The 22114-nt window shown below is 44.6% G+C and overlaps 3 protein-coding genes across 4 annotated transcripts; all 3 read right to left on the bottom strand.

The window, feature by feature from the left end:
* Nucleotides 1–7532: 7532 nt before the first annotated feature.
* LOC123125714 (proteasome subunit beta type-2-B) lies at nucleotides 7533–9590 on the bottom strand. Its single transcript, XM_044546182.1, has 3 exons — nucleotides 9315–9590; nucleotides 8768–9203; nucleotides 7533–7595 (listed from the first exon to the last, which is right to left on the bottom strand). Exons 1-3 carry the CDS (start codon nucleotides 9473–9475, stop codon nucleotides 7533–7535), a joined length of 660 nt encoding a protein of 219 aa, XP_044402117.1. The 5' UTR covers nucleotides 9476–9590.
* A 3939-nt stretch (nucleotides 9591–13529) lies between these two features.
* Nucleotides 13530–19574, bottom strand: LOC123123159 (uncharacterized). Of its 2 annotated transcripts, XM_044543621.1 has the most exons (3): nucleotides 19277–19574; nucleotides 18703–19167; nucleotides 13530–13853 (listed from the first exon to the last, which is right to left on the bottom strand). In XM_044543621.1, exons 1-3 carry the CDS (start codon nucleotides 19405–19407, stop codon nucleotides 13826–13828), a joined length of 624 nt encoding a protein of 207 aa, XP_044399556.1. In that variant the 5' UTR covers nucleotides 19408–19574; the 3' UTR covers nucleotides 13530–13825. The 2 variants fall into 2 exon arrangements, with proteins under 2 accessions (XP_044399556.1, XP_044399555.1); XM_044543620.1 differs by lacking the exon at nucleotides 13530–13853 and having other exon boundaries at nucleotides 18543–19167.
* Nucleotides 19575–19688: 114 nt separating this feature from the next.
* Nucleotides 19689–21824, bottom strand: LOC123123158 (cupincin). Its single transcript, XM_044543619.1, has 4 exons — nucleotides 21226–21824; nucleotides 21045–21131; nucleotides 20636–20929; nucleotides 19689–20516 (listed from the first exon to the last, which is right to left on the bottom strand). Exons 1-4 carry the CDS (start codon nucleotides 21760–21762, stop codon nucleotides 19956–19958), a joined length of 1479 nt encoding a protein of 492 aa, XP_044399554.1. The 5' UTR covers nucleotides 21763–21824; the 3' UTR covers nucleotides 19689–19955.
* Between the last annotated feature and the right edge of the window lie 290 nt (nucleotides 21825–22114).

Genomic DNA, 22114 nt, shown 5'->3' with positions numbered 1-22114 from the left:
TCTATAAAGCTCGACTTGTTGCAAAAGGTTTTCGACAAGTTCAAGGGATTGACTACGATGAGACTTTCTCACCCGTAGCGATGCTTAAGTCTGTCCAAATCATGTTAGCAATTGCCGCATTTTATGATTATGAAATTTGGCAAATGGATGTCAAAACTGCATTCCTGAATGGATTTCTGGAAGAAGAGTTGTATATGATGCAACCAGAAGGTTTTGTCGATCCAAAGGGAGCTAACAAAGTGTGCAAGCTCCAGCGATCCATTTATGGACTGGTGCAAGCCTCTCGGAGTTGGAATAAACGCTTTGATAGTGTGATCAAAGCATTTGGTTTTGTACAGACTTTTGGAGAAGCCTGTATTTACAAGGAAGTGAGTGGGAGCTCTGTAGCATTTCTTATATTATATGTGGATGACATATTGTTGATTGGAAATGATATAGAATTTCTGGATAGCATAAAGGGATACTTGAATAAGAGTTTTTCAATGAAAGACCTCGGTGAAGCTGCTTATATATTGGGCATCAAGATCTATAGAGATAGATCAAGACGCTTAATTGGACTTTCACAAAGCACATACCTTGACAAAGTTTTGAAGAAGTTCAAAATGGATCAAGCAAAGAAAGGGTTCTTGCGTGTGTTACAAGGTGTGAAGTTGAGTAAGACTCAATGCCCGACCACTGCAGAAGATAGAGAGAAGATGAAAGATGTTCCCTATGCTTCAGCCATAGGCTCTATCATGTATGCAATGCTGTGTACTAGACCTGATGTGTGCCTTGCTATAAGTCTAGCAGGGAGGTACCAAAGTAATCCAGGAGTAGGTCACTGGACAGCGGTCAAGAACATCCTGAAATACCTAAAAAGGACTAAGGATATGTTTCTCGTTTATGGAGGTGACAAAGAGCTAGTCGTAAATGGTTACGTCGATGCAAGCTTTGACACTGATCCGGATGATTCTAAATCGCAAACCGGATACGTGTTTACATTGAACAGTGGAGCTGTCAGTTGGTGCAGTTCTAAACAAAGCGTCGTGGCGGGATCTATGTGTGAAGAGGAGTACATAGCTGCTTCGGAAGCAGCAAATGAAGGAGTCTGGATGAAGGAGTTCATATCCGATCTAGGTGTCATACCAAGTGCATCGGGTCCAATGAAAATCTTTTGTGACAATACTGGTGCAATTGCCTTGGCAAAGGAATCCAGATTTCACAAGAGAACCAAGCACATCAAGAGACGCTTCAATTCCATCCGGGATCTAGTCCAGGTGGGAGACATAGAAATTTGCAAGATACATACGGATCTGAATGTTGCAGACCCGTTGACTAAGCCTCTTCCACGAGCAAAACATGATCAGCACCAAGGCTCCATGGGTGTTAGAATCATTACTGTGTAAATCTAGATTATTGACTCTAGTGCAAGTGGGAGACTGAAGGAAATATGCCCTAGAGGCAATAATAAAGTTATTATTTATTTCCTTATATCATGATAAATGTTTATTATTCATGCTAGAATTGTATTAACCGGAAACGTAATACTTGTGTGAATACATAGACAAACAGAGTGTCACTAGCATGCCTCTACTTGACTAGCTCGTTAATCAAAGATGGTTATGTTTCCTAGCCATAGACATGAGTTGTCATTTGATTAACGGGATCACATCATTAGGAGAATGATGTGATTGACTTGACCCATTCCGTTAGCTTAGCACTCGATCGTTTAGTATGTTGATATTGCTTTCTTCATGACTTATACATGTTCCTATGACTATGAGATTATGCAACTCCCGTTTATCGGAGGAACACTTTGTGTGCTACCAAACGTCACAACGTAACTGGGTGATTATAAAGGTGCTCTACAGGTGTCTCCGAAGGTACTTGTTGGGTTGGCGTATTTCGAGATTAGGATTTGTCACTCTGATTATCGGAGAGGTATCTCTGGGCCCTCTCGGTAATGCACATCACTATAAGCCTTGCAAGCAATGTGACTAATGAGTTAGTTGCGGAATGATGCATTACGGAACGAGTAAAGAGACTTGTCGGTAACGAGATTGAACTAGGTATTGAGATACCGACGATCGAATCTCGGGCAAGTAACAAACCGATGACAAAGGGAACAACGTATGTTGTTATGCGGTCTGACCGATAAAGATCTTCGTAGAATATGTGGGAGCCAATATGAGCATCTAGGTTCCGCTATTGGCTATTGACCGGAGACGTGTCTCGGTCATGTCTACATAGTTCTCGAACCCGTAGGGTCCGCACGCTTAAAGTTTTGATGACAGTTATATTATGAGTTTATGAGTTTTGATGTACCGAAGGTTGTTCGGAGTCCCGGAAGTGATCACGGACATAACGAGGAGTCTCGAAATGGTCGAGACATGAAGATTGATATATTGGATGACTATATTCGGACACCGGAATGATTCCGGGGGTTATCGGATATATACCGGAGTACCGGGGGGTTACCGGACCCCCCCCCCCCCGGAGGCTATTGGGCCTCATGGGGCCAAATTGGTGGAAGAGGAGAGGCGGCCAAGGGGCAGCCGCGCGCCCCTCCCCCCCCCCCCCCCCCAAGTCCGAATTGGACAAGGAGGGGGGCGGCGCCCCCCCCCCCCTTCCTTCCCCCCTCTCTCCTTCCCTCTCCTCTCCTACTCCAACAAGGAAAAGGGAGGGAGTCCTACTCCCGGTGGGAGTAGGACTCCTCCTGGCGCGCTTCCTCCTGGCCGGCCGCACCTTCCCCCTTGCTCCTTTATATACGGGGGCAGGGGGGCACCCTAGAGACACAACAATTGATTTGATCTTTTAGCCGTGTGCGGTGCCCCCCTCCACGATAGTCCACCTCGATAATACTATAGCGGTGCTTAGGCAAAGCCCTGCGTCGGTAGAACATCATCATCGTCACCACGCCGTCGTGCTGACGAAACTCTCCCTCAACACTCGGCTGGATCGAAGTTCGAGGGACGTCATCGAGCTGAACGTGTGCTGAACTCGGAGGTGCCGTGCGTTCGGTACTTGATCGGTCGGATCGTGAAGACATACGACTACATCAACCGCGTTGTGCTAACGCTTCCGCTTTCGGTCTACGAGGGTACGTGGACAACACTCTCCCCTCTCGTTGCTATGCATCACCATGATCTTGCGTGTGCGTAGGAAATTTTTTGAAATTACTACGTTCCCCAACAAAATGAACATTGGGCATGAAACAGAAACAGAAACGAAATACTTGGAATTATCATAAGGAAGATTCTCATGTTCATATGTCAGTAAATATCACATGCAAGGAATATGCAGTTTAAACAAATTCGCGGCACCTATTGCTATGTTTCATGTAACATTTACTATAGCTTTCCAAGAGGAAAATGCTTAGTAGGTGATACCATGTATGTGGGTAATGCATTGTATTGATTTGTTTACTTTTCCGATTTGCATTCTATTTTTTCCTTTTGTCAGACTTAATAGTAGGGAAGTAGTTCATTTCTTTGTTCAGCCACAAGGCAAGTATGGCTGCCAATGTCTGCTTTGGTGAAATGATTCTCCTGGCTCCAAGATATGTGAGTATGTGGAACTGATGATTCAATTGGCTCCAACCAGCTGAAATAGGCATGTACTAGGGTGGGTCGATGACTCGGTGTTCTAGAACAATCCAGTCATCGAGATAGCATTGACCCTGTATTAATTCATGGATGTTTCAAGGAAAAATAGATCCCCATCTTCCGTTGCCAACCCTAGCCACAACCCCCAAGGGTCTCCTCCATGCCGCCACCTTGGTCCCCCTTCTCTCCTCTGTCTGACAACCTTGTCGGCGTTAAGAGGGGTGGGGACCCATCTATTTCGCTTGTCTTTTTCTTAGGTTTGTTTTCTCTGGTGGCATTGATGAAGTGATGGCGACAATAATGTGTTTGAATAAGGCCTCTCCAACCTCTCCCTACCTCAACGACGATTGGTCCGACATCGATGAAGAGTTTGTGTCACCAGATATGTTGGGTTTGTTTGGATCTTGGTAGTTAGTCTGTCAATCAAGGAGAGCCATGGTTAGCTATTGATGCAACGAATTCAACATCTTCTTCAGTGTTGTTCTACAGCATGGTCCGGTTTCTCCAACTCTCATGGCAGGTAGGATGGACTGCAAACATGTCCTACGTGGCATGATGCTCCAACTAATGTTTATTCACCGACTTCTAGATCTCGTTTCAAGCGGCAAGTGGTTACGCGGTCTTTAAATGCCTAGTGTGGTGAGGGCATTTGCAGGTGCCTCTTCTCTTATTATTGGTTCGGTATGATTTTCAATCTCTGGTGAGTGGCAATCAATCGGAGGAAGAAGTCTAGTGTGATTTCCATTGTAATTTCATTTTTAACTGCTCGTTCTGCTACCAGGTGTCTTATCATTGTACTAGTTGTTTTTCTTGATAATTTCATATGTAAGATGTCTTTGTCTTTCTAATAAAAAACATGAATGTTTTGGAACAACCATATAACACAGAACCCTAGTATGGCCGTGAATCCCAACGTTCTAGGTTATCAGATGTAGCCCAATTAATGGTTGGATACACTATTCAATGCCTAAATTCAAACTTTCAAGACCAATAGACTGTTTAGTTGTGTAAATATAGACTTTTATTTTTGGCATGGGCTCAGCCCAACACAAAAAGGCCCGAATACTAGTTTGGGCTGGCTAGTCTCTTCCCTAGCACGACCAAATGAGAGCGCCTATACCACGCATATGTTATACCTCGTTTATAGTGAGATTACCTTAGGCCTCGCTAAAGGTTTTACGCCCGCGGTATAGCTACTGGGCTGACCCATTTTCATGATTTTTCCTTCGCTGAGTTTGTTTTGTTTTTCGCCGAGCTCGCTGGTTCTCGCTCGGGATAATACGGGTTCTTTTCTTTTATGTTCTATTTTTAGTCTTCCTTTCTTTTTCCTTTGTTTCTTCGCGATTTCTTATTGCTTTTCTATTTTCTTTGCTTTTTCATCAGTTTTCTTTCAGCGGTTGTCATCGGTTTTTCATTTTTTTTCCTCTATTTTTATTTGTTTATTTCTCGGTTTTCTTTGTTTCCATTCTTTTAAATTAGTTTCTTCGGGTTTTTCATTTTTTTTCTTTTCGGTTTTTATTGGGACTTCTTCATTTTACTTGTTTTCTATCATTCATATGATTCTTTTTGGTTCAACACGTGTTAATTTTTTTTCACTACACATTCAAGATTTTTCATATACATTTGAAACTTCTTTTAATATACATGGTTATCATTTTCAAATAAATGATTAAAAAAATTCGAAATTTTGTTTTTTTATGTCTAATTTTTCCCGTACACATTGTACATTTTTGGTATATATATCTAATACATTTTCCTAATGCAAGTTTAGCATTATTAAAATACAAGTTTAACATTTTTAAATACACGGTCAAGTTTTTCTATACAAAATTTTAATATTTTTAAATGCTCAATTAACATTTTTAAATACAATATTAAATATTTTAATACATGGTCCATATTTTTTTATACTTATTAAAATTTTCCAAATGCTTGATTAACATTTTTTAAATGAAAGATTAGCATTTTTTAATAAATGTTCAACATTTTTTCTATAGACATCTAACATTTTTAAAATGTTTTATTAAAAAATTTGAAATAATTGTTTAACTTTTTAAAATGCTTGACTAAATTATTTTAAGTACATGATAAACTTTTCACACACATTATGTATTTTCGTATATAACAAAAACATTTTTTATACACATTTAACATTTTTAAAATGTTTGATTAACTTTTTTTAAAAAATGTTTCATCCAATTGTTTTTGTAATATATTTTACTAATAATATTTGGAAGTATAAACAAAAGTAAAAAACCAAAAAGCAAAATAAACACAATGTGGTGGTCTACAGCGCACCTGGGCAGGCCCATCTCACGCTGCCCTTGACGCGAGGGTTCTCTTCGTCTCGCCCTAAGCGAAACATAGGGGCGCCTCCGCTCTAGTGCTGGCCCATCTACTATGTCGTCGCCTGGGTATTTCTTCTGGGTTTTTGTTTCATTTGACCTGATGACTGACGACGAGTACACGTTGAATATGAAAAATAAATAATTCATAAATTTGAACAAAGTTCGAAATCTTGAAAAAATGATTTTGTTTTTCAAATTAGAAATAAGTTCACCAAATTTGAAAGAAGAAATTAAAAATTGGGAAAAAGTTTGCAGAAATTGAAAATAATTCACAAAATTTGAAGAAAAAGGTCATAAATTAAAAAATGCTCAGAATTGCTTTTACAATATTCACAATTTCTTTAAAAACTTACGGAATTGAAAACGTTCACAAAAAAAATTGAAAAAGTTCACGAATTTGGAGAAGGGTTTTTTAATTTTTAAAAAGTTCAAAGATTTGTGAAAATTTAAATTTAAAATAAGTTCACGTGGTTAAGGAAACAAATGCGAAAAAGAATAATATAACTAAAACCGTAGTGAATAACAAAAAGGAAAAAAGACAACAAGTAGTGATGACCCGGTCCAGAAAAATCAAAGTGAAAAAGAAAAATCGGGTTGGTAAGGTCCGGAAATCGATTGAGCTTCGAAAAAACGAGACGAAGTGCCGCTCGGTGGCTAATATGGGCCAGCCCGTTCTGCGAGCGACCGATTGCGGTGGGCGTCAGTTTACAGAAAAACATGTTGTAATTGGCGCCATAAGCGCCGAATAGGGAATGGCCGACCTAACCCAAGCACGTAAACACGCATACATCCCCTTACCCAGACGCGACCACGGTCTAAATGCATGTACACTGGTTCATATGACCGTCTTTATCTTAAGTCTTTCATGTAATTTAGATATGGCACTAAAAACATGTGTACAATGTGTTATCCCTTAGCCATATCTTCGATAATTAGCTATTTCTAAAAATGTGATGAGACATATTATGCTAAGATATCATCTCTTGATTAAAAAAAAGTAACCTTTTTTTCCTAACTTCTCTTTCTACCATCTCAGCACTTATTCTACGTGGCACACCTAAGATAACAACATTGTACAGGGCCTAACCTGGCGAGCTCTTGCAGTTCATCCTCCTTGTCCCCGACCTTCCCCTGCCCCCAAAGCGTGCCTCGACTATCGTGTTGCTGCTTCCTGTCTGACTACTAGCTGCCCGCGGCGCCGTCTTAGTTATCCCGAGTCCCGACGAGCAGGACTGTCGATGAAACAACAAACCCAGCCTCCGCTGGTGCGGCTGCGCCTGACAGTCGAGATGCTGCTTTCTGCTATCTGTTGTCGCCACCATCATGTCCTCCCCGGGCCGAGGTTGTCGTGCTTCTGCCTCCGAGCATCTTCCCCGTCTCCTCTGCCCTTACTTTGCGTCGCCGCACCTACTTCCCGCTTCAGCCTTCCTGCTACTTTGGGTAATTTAATTGCCTTTTTGATGTATGTGTTGTGGGAGTGTAACTTGCTACGTGTTTGATGATTTGAAGTGTTGAAAAATTGATTTTTAATAGATTTTCCCCATCCTTTTTCATATTGCCAAAAGAAAATTACTCGAAAAAAATTCCTCCCACCATAGCTTTACTTAAGTGGAAATCCTTTGAATCGAACAAAAAGTTCGTAACCGCTAGGCTGCATCGTCCCCTTCAACCAGAATCATCTAGATTACAGATTTCATAACTGCATTTTGCAAGAAGAGAGTGCCTCCCATTCTCTGGAGTAACGATAATAATAACACTCCACGTCGCCTTCAGGCTTGGATCCATGCCTTGCATCTTCTTCTTTCTCAAAAAAGAACTCAGATCGTTCAGATTCTTTGCCAGGAGAGTCCCCGGCTTTCGAGCCCTACTCGTGGGAGTTGCTTTATCCATCATTGCTATTGGCATCTTGGCGTTAAACAATTCGATTATATAAACACTTTTGACATAGCAGAATCCTTCTAGGGTTGATTTGTGTGCACTCGTCATCAGACAGTGAAACGTCCGGTCTAGCCCTTAGCTGAGGGATCTTCACTCATGTCCTGCCATCCATATCCGTGCCCACCCGAACCATGGGAAAGAAAGTTTGTCAGAAATTACTTGTACTTGAGGGCAATGATAAAGTGAAGAAAATTATAGAAACAATGAAATGAAGCTATGGCTCGAACTATTGGAGAAGCCACCATAGAATATATATCCATTAGCTTCTCAAGCACTTCTTCTTCCAATTACTTTGTGATGATTTCAAGGAAAAGTGAATGATTTCAATCAAGAAAAGAATCATATGCTCGATCCGTCGTAACAAGAGGGATAAGAAAGTCTCAACTCCAAATGTTGCCAAAAAAATTGACCTGTGGTTTGCTTCAACCGTGACTCCTCCACGGCTGGGCCAGACAAACATACGAATGGCAATGAGGCAGGACATAGAGCCCAAGGTCGCGCCTCAATCGATGCCAAACACCTCGAACACGCGACCAAAACTATAGACTAGACTCGCTGGCCCTCCACCGTTGCGCCTAGGAGATTGGCAGGTGGACAACCAGACTTGAGGATGATGTCGGCCAAGAGGTATCGGCCAACAGACAATTTCCACCGCTATAGACCGCACGGGCACCGGCGGGTCCGACGAACCGGAGCTAGTGATTCCTTTGGTGCCCAAGGGGGCGGTCAAGCCAAAACAATGCCTCCAGAGCGGGTTTGATAAACGTGGCGGAGATAGCCGGTAAGAGTGAGAAAGAACATGTATATGAACCCCACTTAAATTTCCAAATTACAAACAAGTTTGTATATAAATTTTACGCAAAATATACTACCACTACTTTAATTATTCGTGCTTACAATAGGCGTTCCCTGACTGGATTTTATTTCTATCACCGCCTTCGGCCTTAGTATACGCCTGGTGTACTCCCTGGCCCCATCCTTGTCCACGACCATGATCACGAAGCTAGCCAGCCCGAGCCGCCGGACCTCCTTGATGCACCTGTCTACGAGCGCCACAGCCTCCTTCACCGTCATGCCGGGGCGGTAGTGGTTCTCCATCACCGCCGTGCAGAGGCCCGCCCCGCACCCAGCGGTGCGGTACTGCTCCACCCGCTCCGGCGGCGCAGTGCCGCCTACGGCGTACATCGTCGGGCCCTCGGCCTTGTCGTAGCCGGCGATCACCGCGTTCGCGGACTGAGCGCAGCCGATCACCGCCCCCCGGGCGACGTCAGCAGCCGCGGCGGCGCTGTGGATCTTGCTCGTGCTGGCCCTCACCTCATCCCTTAACCGCAGGCTACGAAACACAAAAGCATGGAGGACTCAGGCGAGGATCACAAAGACTGATCGAAGACTCAGGCGAAGGAGCGTGAGAATTGATTAATCTCGATCGTGGTGGATTACGTACCAGTCTCCGGGGACGCCGGACACGCCGAGAAGCAGTTTGGAGCCGAGGCTCGTGACCCTGTCGTTGTCGGGGTTGATGAACACGACGCTTCTTCCCGCGGCGGAGGTGCCGGCGGCCACCACCGCGAAGCCGCCGCCCACCACGCCGAACACGCTGTCCATGATCGTCTCCCTCGTGTTGCTGTTGTGCAGCACGTTCGGTCGGTACTTCTCCGTGCGTATCACGTAGCTACAGCTGTGCTCGCACGGTGTTCCTAGGTTACGAGAGAGGACTAGGGGGATCTACTATAAGTAGATCGGATCGAGGCCGACGACGAGTTGGGGTCGGAGCCGCAAACTAGACCGGAATTCGGAAAGGAAAAGGTTTTTTAAAAACCGGATGATAACACGCACCGATAAGTGGTTAGCTCGGCCATGTCCATATTTGGTTAGCAAAATGTTTTTCTCCTATGATATAAGTGGTTGGCTCGTCATGTTAATGACAATTGTGATACATTGTCAAAAGCAAGAGTGGCAAAAGTGAAATGTCAAATTTTAGTGTGACATAAGCAAAATTGGCAAAAATTATAGTGGCAAAAACAAAAATTTCCCAAAAAACATGTTCAAAGAGGATATGGAAAAGGGAGCAATTACTTAAAATTGTTCTGCCACCTACATAATGTCTTATCTTGCAAAAGAACCTACTCCTAATATATTGTCCACCCTTTCCTATGCAACTCTCAAAAAAAATTAAGTCTAAGCCATAGGAAGTTTGCCCACTTTACTTGTGAAAATAGGGCTGGCGTATAGGCCGGGTAAAAGGGCGACAGCCTACTATACATTATACTACTCCCTCCGTTTCTATACACAATTATGTTAGCAATTTCAATACGAACTACATAAGGATATATATAGACATATTTTAGAGTGTAGATTCACTCATTTTGCTCCGTATATAATCCATGTTGGAATCTCTAAACAAACTTATATTTAGGAACAGAGGAAGTAGTATATAAACACTAAAAAATTACTCAAATGATAAGTGTCACACGTGTGGTGTGAAGCACTCGGGCTCTGGCTTTTTTACAATTAAAGCTACCATTCAAAAAATTACAAACCCGAAAAATAAAGTTGCCATCCTTTGAAGTATGAAAGTTGTCATACTTTGACAACTAAAATTGTCATCCTCACGTCACTAAGCTTGCGATTAAAAAAACGTTCGGAATTGCCATGCATTCGTGCCACACATGTGACATTTACCAGGATTCAAAAATTATACATTACATCTAAAACATTAAATATAGAAATAAGCCTCAATTTGCAGGAGCGCAAGTTCACACCATATAATAACAATTTATACCATGTGAAGGCAAACCAATCTGACTAACCTTGAGTTTAGATACGCTAGTCTCTCTTTATGGTGGATGTCTTAGTTTCATAGTGAAATTTTTTGATAACTAGATTTCAATGTTTAAACCAATGCATAATTTTTTTCATTTGAGAAATGGATAAGCACCAAATCAAACCAAGTAAATCAAGACGATCATGTCAGATAATCAAATCATACACAAAAGTACAATCAACAACATTTTTTATTCTTTGATGACTCTATTACTGAACCCAACTTTCAAATCACATTTGTAAGCGCTAGAAATTTCCACGAACATGGTGCCTAATATATATTAGAAACCACTATTGAAATTTTGTCAGTGTGTATATGATTTAGAAATCTCTACCATGTCATTCAATAATATTAAACGATATGGAAACAAACGCATAGATATGCAAATATATGTATATACACTATATAATCTATGCAATAGTAAAAAATAAATTTCAATACCTTTTTAAACAAGAAACGGAATTTTTGGTACATCATACAATTTAAATTTTGCAGAAAAAAATTCAATGATATACATTACAACTGTATAACAATGAATAATATAACTAATGTTTGGAAACATTGTTATGTGGCTAAGCAATAGAACACTATATTAATTAATATTTTAATATGGTTCATTTAGTTCAAAATAAGTATAAAAGTTCAATATAAAAAAATTGGTTTGCATCACCTTGTGCGCCTTGTCCCATTAAGCCACCACACGCGCACACCCTACGGTACACTAAGTCTAGTAACGGGCAGGCCCATTGTCATTTCTGTTTAGTTTTTTTCTGTGTTTTCACTTGGATTCTCTACATTTCCTTTTTTTTTCATTTTCCTATTTTTTTCGTTTCTTAAATGCATGAACTTTTTCAAATCGATGAATTCTTTCAAAATTGATGATTTCCCTTTTCAAACTTGATCTACCTTTCTTTAAAATTGGTGGAACTTTCTAAATTCGATGAACATTTTTCAAATTCAATGAAATTTTTTCAAAACTGATATTAAAAATTTCAACTTTTGTGAAAAAAAAATCAATGAATTTTTTTCCAATCCGTGAACTATTTTTTAAAGTTTGTGAACTTCTTTTCAAAATCCATGAACATTTTTAAGTCATGAAATTATTCTTTTTTGCGAAAAATTTCATACTTTTTTCAAAGTCAAAGGTTGACCGGTCAACTGGTCAACCACAATCGAGCGACTGCGTGGAAACTGGTCACGTAATCGAGCGCTGACCTTCTAATGGGCCGGCCCATGAATACAAGTGCGTTAGCACCTGTTCCTCCAAGTGGCGCTTGGCGCCACTTAGGAGCTCCCAAGTAGAGTCACATGAGAGGCCGGACCACTGACAAACACATGAAAAGCCAATGGTGACCCAACCCGAGAATGGTTTATAAACTGCACCATGACCGAACTGAACCCGCACGAATATTTGTATCAGCCAACCGAAACTAAACCATACTATATTTTCATCGGCCCAACCAAAACCAAACCACTCAATCTTTACACCCAAGCCGAACTAAACCTAGTGCATCGTTGGGGCTGGCGCTCAGCGAGAGGCGAGTCGCCCGGATCCAACCGAGGTAGTGGTTGTAGAAGTCGGGGAAGGGAGGGCCGGCCGGCGGTAGCATGGGCCCATCCGTCGCGGGGGACGATGCAAGAGGGCCATCCAAGAGCAGCAGGCCTGGGGAGAGGATAGAGAAATCGACGCGGGAGCCAGGTCCGGGCTCGTCGGCCGCTGAGGTAGCCGAAGCACGGAGACCAGGGCGTCAGCCGCCGCCTACACAACGACTAGCACGGTTGTGAGAGCTGGCTTCCCCATGCGCTTACCACAGGGAAGAGTCAGAGGAGACCGGATCCAGGCGCGGCGGTCGCATGGGATGCCGGATTTGGGTGCGGAGGTCGCGGACGTTGCTGGAGCAGGCTGATCCTTGCAGCAGCCACCGCGTGCTCACACGCCGTTGGCCGCGGTCGTGAGAGCCATGGCCTATCATCTTGTGGTTGCTTTAAGGGCTATCTAGGGAGAGATACCTACAAATCAGTTTCCCAACCGGGTGAGAAAGTAGGCTTAACTAAGGTGGAATCAGACCGGTTCGTGCCCGTAACTGACCATATCCAACTGTTTTGTACAAGAAACCAACTTAAACCAACCTGTTGTCGAACGGGCCCATTACACCCGAACCAAACAAAACTATGAGGCAAAACTGACCCAACACACCCGGTTTAGATAAAACCATTCTCAGTTTTATCGGTGACCCATGAACCTACACCACCTAGCTGTCACCATCGGACTTCGCCGCAACAACTCCACCATAACGTCACACGAGAGCACCCTTTGCCCTCTCGCTCTGGACTGAGGAGCGCCGACCCTGTTCCATTCTCTTTCTCCAACTTTATAATGATGTGCTTATTATTTCTCCTCCATCCTAATATTGTCAATGCTCCACCACCACCATCGGCCGTCACTCCTCTTATAGGAAACAATGGCCCTTTTGCTATGATGACGACCACACCACCCATAAATCTTAACCCCAAGATTTTCACCCATAATCCCAATCACTCTAGCCATATCTCCTCAATATTTACCCCTCTGTCAGCATTGCGTATAGACATGGACAACATTGTGTTAGCCTCTACTACGTCCATGATGGCTCTCGACCTCGCTTCCCATCATCAGGTCCACCAAGTGTAAGATTGTACATAAATTATGATGACACCAAAACAATCGCCACATGAGAAATAGCAACAAGTGAATAACTAAAATACAGATACATTTCTTATTATTCGACTTGTTATTTGCAATCAGGGTTGAATTTTAAGAGAACCAAACAAGATAAGTGGTTTACTAACATAAGTTTTACTTTAGATAAAAGTTGTTCGCCAGTTACCATCAATGGAAACCTGAATGTTCTACAGGTTTTTCATCACGACACAACAGAACAACACTCAAGGTTTCAACCATGAACCAAATACACGACGAAGGTGCGGATTAAAATATAACAACGACTAAATAAGCACTGCCAATAACACCATCACCTCCATTGTTGCTCAAGGAAATTACATGACCATACTTGGGATCCATGATGCCCAGCTCCCCCCCCCCAGTTTTGAAGATGCCAACTGCGATGCGTTCAATTAGCTTTACACAATAGCTAAGCTGATCCACTAGATCCTCCTTCACTGCAGAGAGATCCACCAATCAATCCAAAAGAAAATATTCAACAAAACATTAATTCATTGGCTTGATTAGACATTTTTTGTATTACATGTAATATACTTAACCTTCTGAGTAATCCAAAACATAATTGCTATTCTAACCACTAGCATGTCTATTAATGCATTCATCATTGCATGCGAACCTCTGTTGATGATATCCCATACATATATGTTCGGTAGATAGGAACACAATATGTGGTTTATTGGTTTACTGCTCCAACATATATGGCATATTATCTAAGATTTAGTACCATCGTGTAAAAAACATCTCTACTCAATATGATCTTTTAAGCATCAGCCATGGGAAAGTTTGATACACAGAGGATTTTTTTACTCTCCACAAAAAATTGTAAGGCATCACCCAATGTTTTCCCATGCCATAATAGAAATATGTCACACTAAAGTTTCCGGAACCTGACAACATCGAAGAGCATCCAAACTAATATTCCAGACTCTCCATCTAGAGAAACATTTTCATACACAGTCATTGAGCCTAACCATTGTACTCTTTTAATACCTACCAGCACATTGAAATCTATAGAAGTTAGAACCATAAGATATTTTTTTCAATAGTGATATGAAGTCAAGGGAGATTATATGTAGTCTAGGAAATATAGTGGAAAAACTATGACCAAAGAATCATTAACTATTGATCTTCCCAGAATCTAGTCTTGCCACAATCCCAACTTTGACCATCCAACAACCCTAATCCAGGATTTAGCCTCCATACACTTGTGCCAAAAGTGTGAATTTTCCATTTTGACTTTCACTTGTCCCAGGGTATGATGTGTGAGGTATTTCTTAGTATGGAAATGTTGGCACATGCCATCTAAATTAGAAAGTTTCTACAGCTACTTAGAAAGTAAAGGAATGTCCAGATGTAAAATGCCCAACCCTCCTTGGTCCTCGGGCAGACAAAACATAGGCTAATTAACCAAGTGATATTTCCTTTTCAACTTGTCACGATTCCATAGAAATCTAGCGTTGTATATATCAGTCTTTCGTCTTGAGACCCTTAGATATCTTGTAAACAGATATCACATTCAAAGTGACACTAGGAAGGGAGGAATTAATTGAAGTTTTTGTACCACCAATGGACATTTTCTTTCCTTGCCAAGAACCTAATCTACTTACCACATTTTCCTCACAGCTCTACAATAGTTAAGTATAACCATTTTCTCATAGGAAGTTTGCCCATTCTGAATATTCTCAAATTCAATAAATCTAAAGTTGGTCACATGACACAGTAAATTCCCCTTAATATACATTATGTTCAATGTTGAGATTATTAAAATAGGCACAATAGGAAGTTGAGAGTTTTGTCTTTCCCAATATCACGTCAATCAATGGAAGAATTAGCCTAGTTAGCAATCCTTGCCTAAGTGCTCTTCCAATCGAGATTCAAAGAGCAGCTAATGATATCCATATGTGTGTTGTGTATTGGTGGGGGGAGGAAAATGGCAGGTGGTTATTGGTTCATTACAAGATGCATTTCCTCTCAGATTTACCACCTCCTACAACAAAACACTAAAGTTTCCTGAACTTAGCAATCAGACAAATTTGTGTGGATGTCAATTTGGAGAAGCATTTTTTTACAGACGGTCCATAAGTATAACCATTATTCTATTTTAACTTCTACTACTGCTCTCCAAAAATTGAGAGATTTAAAATCACATGTAATAACTTTTAAAACATTAATAGAATGGAAGCTAGTGTAAAAGTTATCCTTAGAGAACCATTGATCTTCCTAGAATCAAGTTTGACAGTATTCCCAACTCTGGCCCAACACCATAGCTCCTAACAAAATTGTGTGTTTCCCACTCCCATTTTCACTATCCTAGAGTCTAATGTGTGAGGTATTTTGTAGTAAGGAATTGTTGTCACATACCACCTCTGTTGAACCATTTCTAAAGCTACTTAGAAAATAAAGCCATATTCATTATGTCCAAATCTAAAATGCCAACCCTCCTTAGTCCTTGGGCAGATAGACCATGGGCCGATTTAATATTTCATTTTCAACATGTCAGCTCTCCACATAAATGCAACCTTGTACGTAATGATTTTTTTCCTGGCACCATGAGGTATCTTGTAAAAAGGGAGCACCTTCAAAGGGACATTATAAAGGGAGGAATTAATTCAACTGTTCCGCCACCAATGGATAGTGTCTTCCCTTTCCTAACACCTAATATTTTTTGCATGGGGGGCTAATACCTAATCTACTTTCTACCTTTTCCTTGCAGCCATCCATTACATAAGTATAATAACTTTCTCATCTTAAGGTATACATAAGTATTTTGTAGGAAGTCTGTGACTTTTGAAACCCTCAAATTCAACAAATCTATAGTTAGGTTGCTCACACAACAATCCCACTTTATCAAAATTTAATTTCAATGTTGACATTCACTAAAATAGGATAATATGAAGCTATGCTTTGCTTTTGCACAATATCACTTCAATAAGTTGAAGAGTTATCCTAGTTAAAATACTTGCCTTAGTGCTCCTCCAATCAAGATTGAAAGATCGGCTAATGTTATTGGTTCATTACTCCCATAGAAGAGACACTCTCTCTCAGATTTAGCACCTTTGTGCAACAAAACACAAAAGTTTCACGAATCTGACAATAGCCAAACTAATCGTGGGGATTTTTATTTAGAGACATTTTTTCCATGATCCTTAAGCCAAACCATTACTCTCTTTAAATTCTTACTTCCACCCTCTAAAACCTAAGGGATAAAGAATAACATGCAAAAACTTTTTTAACAGTAATATAGGGATCTAAGAAGATTGTGTACAGTATGGGAAGATAGTGTAAAAATGGTCATCAAAGAACCATCGATCTTTCCAAAATTTAGTTTGCCACTATTCCCAACTTTGACCCTACAAACAAAACCAAATGAAGACTACCTGCATCAACCTTTATAAAAAGTGTGGGTTGCCCACTCCAGTTTTCAGCTATTCTAGAGTATGATGTGTTGGGTTATCATCTAAGGAATGTTGCTACATACCATCTACATGGAACACTTTCTACCAACACTTAGAAAGTAAGATGGTTTTCATGATGTCTAGATCTCTAATGCCCAACCCTCCTAGGTTGTTGGGCAAACACACCATGGATTGATTAACCAAGTGATAATCTATATTCAACTTGCAAAAATCGAGTCATGTACATATGAATCTATTTAGAGAGAGAACATACCAATTTTTTCTGACGCCCTAAGGTATCATGCAAAAAAATGTTCGAAGAGGACATGGAAAAGGTAGCAGTTACTTAAAATTGTTCCACCACCTACATAATGTTTTCTCTTACAAACGAATCTAATATATTGTCCACCCTTTCCTATGCAACTCTCAAAAAAATTAAGTCTAATCCAATCTTCTATAGGAAGTTCGCGCCCACTTTACTTGTGAAAATACAAAGTAAATTCCACTTTTCTGAAAATTTATTTTAAGTGGGACTGACAAAAAAATAACTAATTCTCAATCCATTTACAAATTTGCTCGTACACATAAACAAATGTTCAGTGTGTTATTAAAAAAATGTTCATCTAGTCTCCACTACTATTAAACAAGCTAGTTGTGGTAGAAACATTGAATATCAGCCCTTCATTATCTTAGATCTGATGGCCTATATTTGCTTGAAAATGATGTGATTAGCAAATAAAGCATCGTAATTAGCATTCCATAAAATGAACATTGTATCAATCAATCAAATCATCATAATTAGCATTCCAAAAACAAACGTTGTATCAATTTAGTAAAGAACTATAAATACCAATCCAAAAAACAAACATCGTAATTTTGAAGGTTCCAAACAGTTGACTTAATCCCTAGATCTCCGCCCATGTCTCCGCCAACACCTCCTCCAATCCCATGGAGCCCACACAAATCACCCTCCCACCTGATGATGCCCATGCCATTGACGACCACCACACCTATCGTCAACCACCGCTGACCACAGTGCCACCCCCACCCTCACTGCCGCCACCAACTGATGTTGGCCACGCACCGCCGCGCCCACCCGCAAAGCACCATTGTCGTTGACTGCATTGCAACTGTTGCCATTGCCTCATCTGTCGAGCCACTTCCAGAGAGAGGAACAGTGGCGACAGGCGCACGCGGGGGGGGGGGGGGGGGAGGGGGGAGATCCCATGACAAGTGAGGCACATATGTCAAGTTGGGTATTGGGATGCGGGATGGGGTTATTGGGGTCTGCAAAAACAACCATCTCCAAATAACCTGAAAGCAGGTATTTGGGTAGCCCCTGTAACCATTACAAAAAAACAGCGCTTCAGCAGATGCTGTAAAATAGAGCATGCACAAAAAACTTTAATGCACGTGCTAAAAGCAGTATCCCGGGCTGCAAATTTTGGGCTGCGAGCACGCACAAAAACTTTAGCGCACATGCTAAAAGCGGTATCCCTGGCTGTAAATTTTGGGCCATGGATTGTGCGCACTGCAAAATCTGGGCTGCTGCAGGTGGGGCCGCCGGACTGGGCGCCGTGTTTTTGTGTTTTTGTGCATATGGAAAACCTTTTCGTCGCTCCCGCGCGTAAAAAGACTATTTTGGCGCTGTAAAAGAATTATACCTCGCCAAAGCGAAGCGCGTCTGCTAGAGATGCTCTTAGTGGGGAAGATTTTCGGATCCATTGGAGATGCTCTTAGCCGAGTCAGTCATCCTTTGCCTATAAGTACTCTAGTACCGATCAGGATTTAGAGGGCGTCAATTGCCCTGAATCAAAAGGGGGCGGGACGTCAATCTCGATCAAACACACAAGCGATGTGATCTTCACGGAGAATGGGGTTGAGGGCTAACCCATGTGATTTTAACACTTCGAGTGCCATCTGTCGATAGATAGCCATTGTCTCCCTGACCTCCCTTCCCACGGGCGCCGCTCCCCATCTGTCGACATACTGGACCGCAAACTCGCCGGCAGCCCCGGGAACCCCGAGCCGGCGGATCTCCGCGATGCAGCTCTCCACGAGCTCGATCACGTCGCTGGACGACATGGTGTCGCGGTAGCCCCGGCGCAGCACCGCCCTGCAGGCCTCCGCTCCCCGGCCCGCGGCCCCGAACAGGAACTGGCCGCGCGGGAGCGCGGGGCCGACGCAGCTCACCGCCGCGTGGGGCTGGGCCTGGTTGTAGCCCACGACCAGGGCCTCGACGGAGTGGCCGCGGTCGAGCAGCTCGCGCGCGAGGTCGGCGACCGTGGCGGTGTCGGGGTACGGCACCCCGGTCAGCCCCTTCCACCTGCGGCACATCGTCCTCGCGAACCTTGCGCTGCATGCCAAAGCAAAACACGGGCGGGAAGCTGAGGTCAGAAGCCATGGAAGGTGGCCGGGATCGAGCGAGGCGGGTGGAGGTGGATTGGATCTAGCTCGGTGGTTACCGGTTCTGCTGGTTGCCGGAGATGGCGAGAAGCCTGTGGGAGTCGAGGTGCACGATGGGGGTTCCCGACGCCACCACCGCGAATTCCCCCCTCCCCGCGACGCCGATCACGCAGCCGAAGTCGTCGTCCATCGCCGCCGCTCCGATCGATCGATCCTCGCGCTTGCTTGCTGTCTGTGAACTGCTCTGCTGGTGGTCACTCCCCGTGCTTCGCTCGTCCTACTAGTAACTGTCCTGACTCCGGCAGGAAAGTGGCTGGCGAGAGGAGCGTGACTCAGGTCGATCGCTTGGCCTGTGCTCCGGTTCTTCCGTTCCGGTACATGACAAGTCTTGTTTTTGTCTGTTACTCGATCGATCGGTCTATGTGACACTGACACGTCACTGTAGGAGTAAAAGTGCAATTTTCACCGACATGTTCCAACGAGCCGACGGGCAAGGTCACGTCTTTTATTACCGGAAAACTCACGTACTACTACATGCATAGAAAACTCACGTGCATGCATGCATTCATGCATAACCGCGCACGAACACAAGCATCGTCTCTCCTCTCCTCTCCTCTGCTACACGCACGTACTGTAGTACGCAGTACCGTGCTAGCTATTTATTCCCGTCACACTCACATGTACACTCATGCATGCATGCAGCTCCAGGGACCGCATGCGCGCGCTGGAGATCGTCGCTCACATGTCGGCGACGCGGCGCTGCTGCTGCGGGCCGGGGACGAACACGGACTCCGGCTGCGCGCGGATGACCCTGTCCGCCAGCTCCCTCGCCTGCTGGGGGAACGCCAGCGCCTTGGCCGCCTCGTCCAGCTGCTTCAGCACGCTGTTCCCGCCGGTCACGAACACCTCCTCGTCGTTGTTGGCGCCCACGCCGAAGGACAGCAGGGCGAGGTTCCCCTCGTTCCCGGCCACGAACGTCGCCGGGTGGCCCGCGGGGAGCACGATCACCGACCCCACCTTGATCTGGGCCCTCACCTGCCTGTAGCCCCTCGATTTCTCCTGCTCGCCGCCGTGGCCGTGCTCCTCCTCCTCGCTCCTCCTGCCGTGCTCCTGCCCGCGCTCCTCGCTTCTCCTGCCGTGTCCGTGTTCGCGCTCGCGCTCCTGCTCGTGCTCCCGGCGTTCAGAACGGCCGGAGCTGGAGACGTGCGGGCACGCCATCTCGAAGTAGCCGTCGCGCCCCTCCACGACGATGTAGATCCTGGTCGACCGGGTGGTGTACCTCAGCGCCGTCATCGAGCCCTGCATGCATGCACGCACGACGAAACACACACATTGGCTTAGGCGCTTAGGTCCAGCACCAATCCGTCCCGTTGCATGATGCTACAAAACTATCTGTATGTGCGGCGCGGATGCTTTACCCGGGTAATGTTGACGAGGGTGACATCCATGTCGAGCTTGCGGAGGTGGTGGCACTGGTCGCCGGTGATCTGGTGGAACCTGCCGTGCTTGTTCGAGTAGCGGGGCTTCTCGCCGGTGAGGCTGCGCGGCTGGATGTCCTCCTTCTCGGAACCCGACCCGCCGCCACCGCCGCGTCCTCCCCTGGAGCACGACCTGCTCAGCTCCCGTATCTGCTCCTCCGACCCCTCAGATATCTGACCCTCACCTCTGCTCTTCGTCTCGAACACTCTGTCCACATCCTCCCGCTGCCGAGTCTATTGAAACACATGCATGCAGACGGTCAGCGCGTACAAGCATAAGATCGAGCTGAATCAAGCGATGAACAAACAAACAAACAAAAATCAGTGCCGATGGTCAGCGCGTACGTACGTTAAATGCCGCCCGGATAACCTCGTCGCTGAATACGCTGAAGAACGACTGCGGCTGCTCGCCTCCAAACCCAATAGGGGAGAACTCCTACAAACGTATCAAGAACAGATACCAAAAGTAAGTCGTTGCATGCAACGCAGATGGCGGAGGAGCTTGCATGCTGCGGCCATGCATGGCTCACCTGGAAGCTGCCCGGCGTGGAGACGGGGTTGAGGAGCATGACGACCCGGAACCACTTGGAGCGGTGCGTGTTGGCGGAGTACACGATGGACCCGGCCGGGATCACGAACACGTCGCCCTCCCTGACGCAGAACGACTCCCGCTTCCCGTTCCTCAGCAGCACCAGCACGCCCTCGCCTTCCCTCACGAAGGCGATCTCGTCGGCGTCGTAGTGGCTGGGCTGCAGGAACGCGCGCGGCGCCGCGTCGAGGCACGCCACGCGGTAGTCGCCGATGGAGCCCCGGAGCAGCTCGTGGTCGAACCGCTCCAGCACCTTGAAGTGGCCGTGCCGCGACTTGGCCCACTCCCGGAAGCTCTCCTCGCCGAAGTGGTACGGCCGGCCACTTTCGCCGGACCGCCTTTCGTCGCCCCCTTCTTGCCACCTCCTACTACCCCTACCTTCGTCCTCGGCATCCCACGACGCGAACGAGAGGGAGAGGCACAGGGAGAGGACGAGGGCTAGCGCTAGCCATGGCGATCTTACTACCGTGGACTTCATGGTGATCGATGTTGGTGATCAGTGACGAGTTGGCTTATTGGATGAGTTGGTGATCTAGCTCCGGGCAAGTGATGGTATATATAGCGGGTGGCGATGCGGCGAGGAGGCCAGGTGTAGGTCGGGGTGTGTACGTGGTGAAGAAGCGCCGCATGCACGGCGCCATGGTGGCATGCGCCATGCATGCGATGCGAGATAGCTGGCCTCCATCTGCAGAGAACGGACAACGTTGATTGAGATAGGAACAAGCCGAGCAGGGATGGGATAGCTCGGCGACGATCTTTTGCATCGGCGGAATGAAATTTTCTTTTGCTGGGAGCTATGCTCCAAGTTGAAGCTACTACACACCTGCAAG

Source organism: Triticum aestivum, chromosome 5D, assembly GCF_018294505.1.
Source record: "Triticum aestivum cultivar Chinese Spring chromosome 5D, IWGSC CS RefSeq v2.1, whole genome shotgun sequence".
Taxonomy (NCBI): domain Eukaryota; kingdom Viridiplantae; phylum Streptophyta; class Magnoliopsida; order Poales; family Poaceae; genus Triticum; species Triticum aestivum.
This window is presented reverse-complemented; position numbering and strand designations above follow the sequence as displayed.

Coding starts and splice junctions, on each gene's coding strand:
- LOC123125714 (XM_044546182.1), bottom strand. CDS start 9,475: ATGGACAGCGTGTTCGGCGTGGTGGGCGGCGGCTTCGCGGTGGTGGCC. Junction 9,204..9,314: donor TCCGGCGTCCCCGGAGACTG/GTACGTAATCCA, acceptor TGTGTTTCGTAG/CCTGCGGTTAAGGGATGAGG. Junction 7,596..8,767: donor CCAGTCAGGGAACGCCTATT/GTAAGCACGAAT, acceptor TTCTGGTTGAAG/GGGACGATGCAGCCTAGCGG.
- LOC123123159 (XM_044543620.1), bottom strand. CDS start 19,407: ATGGACGACGACTTCGGCTGCGTGATCGGCGTCGCGGGGAGGGGGGAA. Junction 19,168..19,276: donor TCCGGCAACCAGCAGAACCG/GTAACCACCGAG, acceptor TTTGGCATGCAG/CGCAAGGTTCGCGAGGACGA.
- LOC123123158 (XM_044543619.1), bottom strand. CDS start 21,762: ATGAAGTCCACGGTAGTAAGATCGCCATGGCTAGCGCTAGCCCTCGTC. Junction 20,930..21,044: donor TTATCCGGGCGGCATTTAAC/GTACGTACGCGC, acceptor GTGTTTCAATAG/ACTCGGCAGCGGGAGGATGT. Junction 20,517..20,635: donor CCCTCGTCAACATTACCCGG/GTAAAGCATCCG, acceptor GCATGCATGCAG/GGCTCGATGACGGCGCTGAG.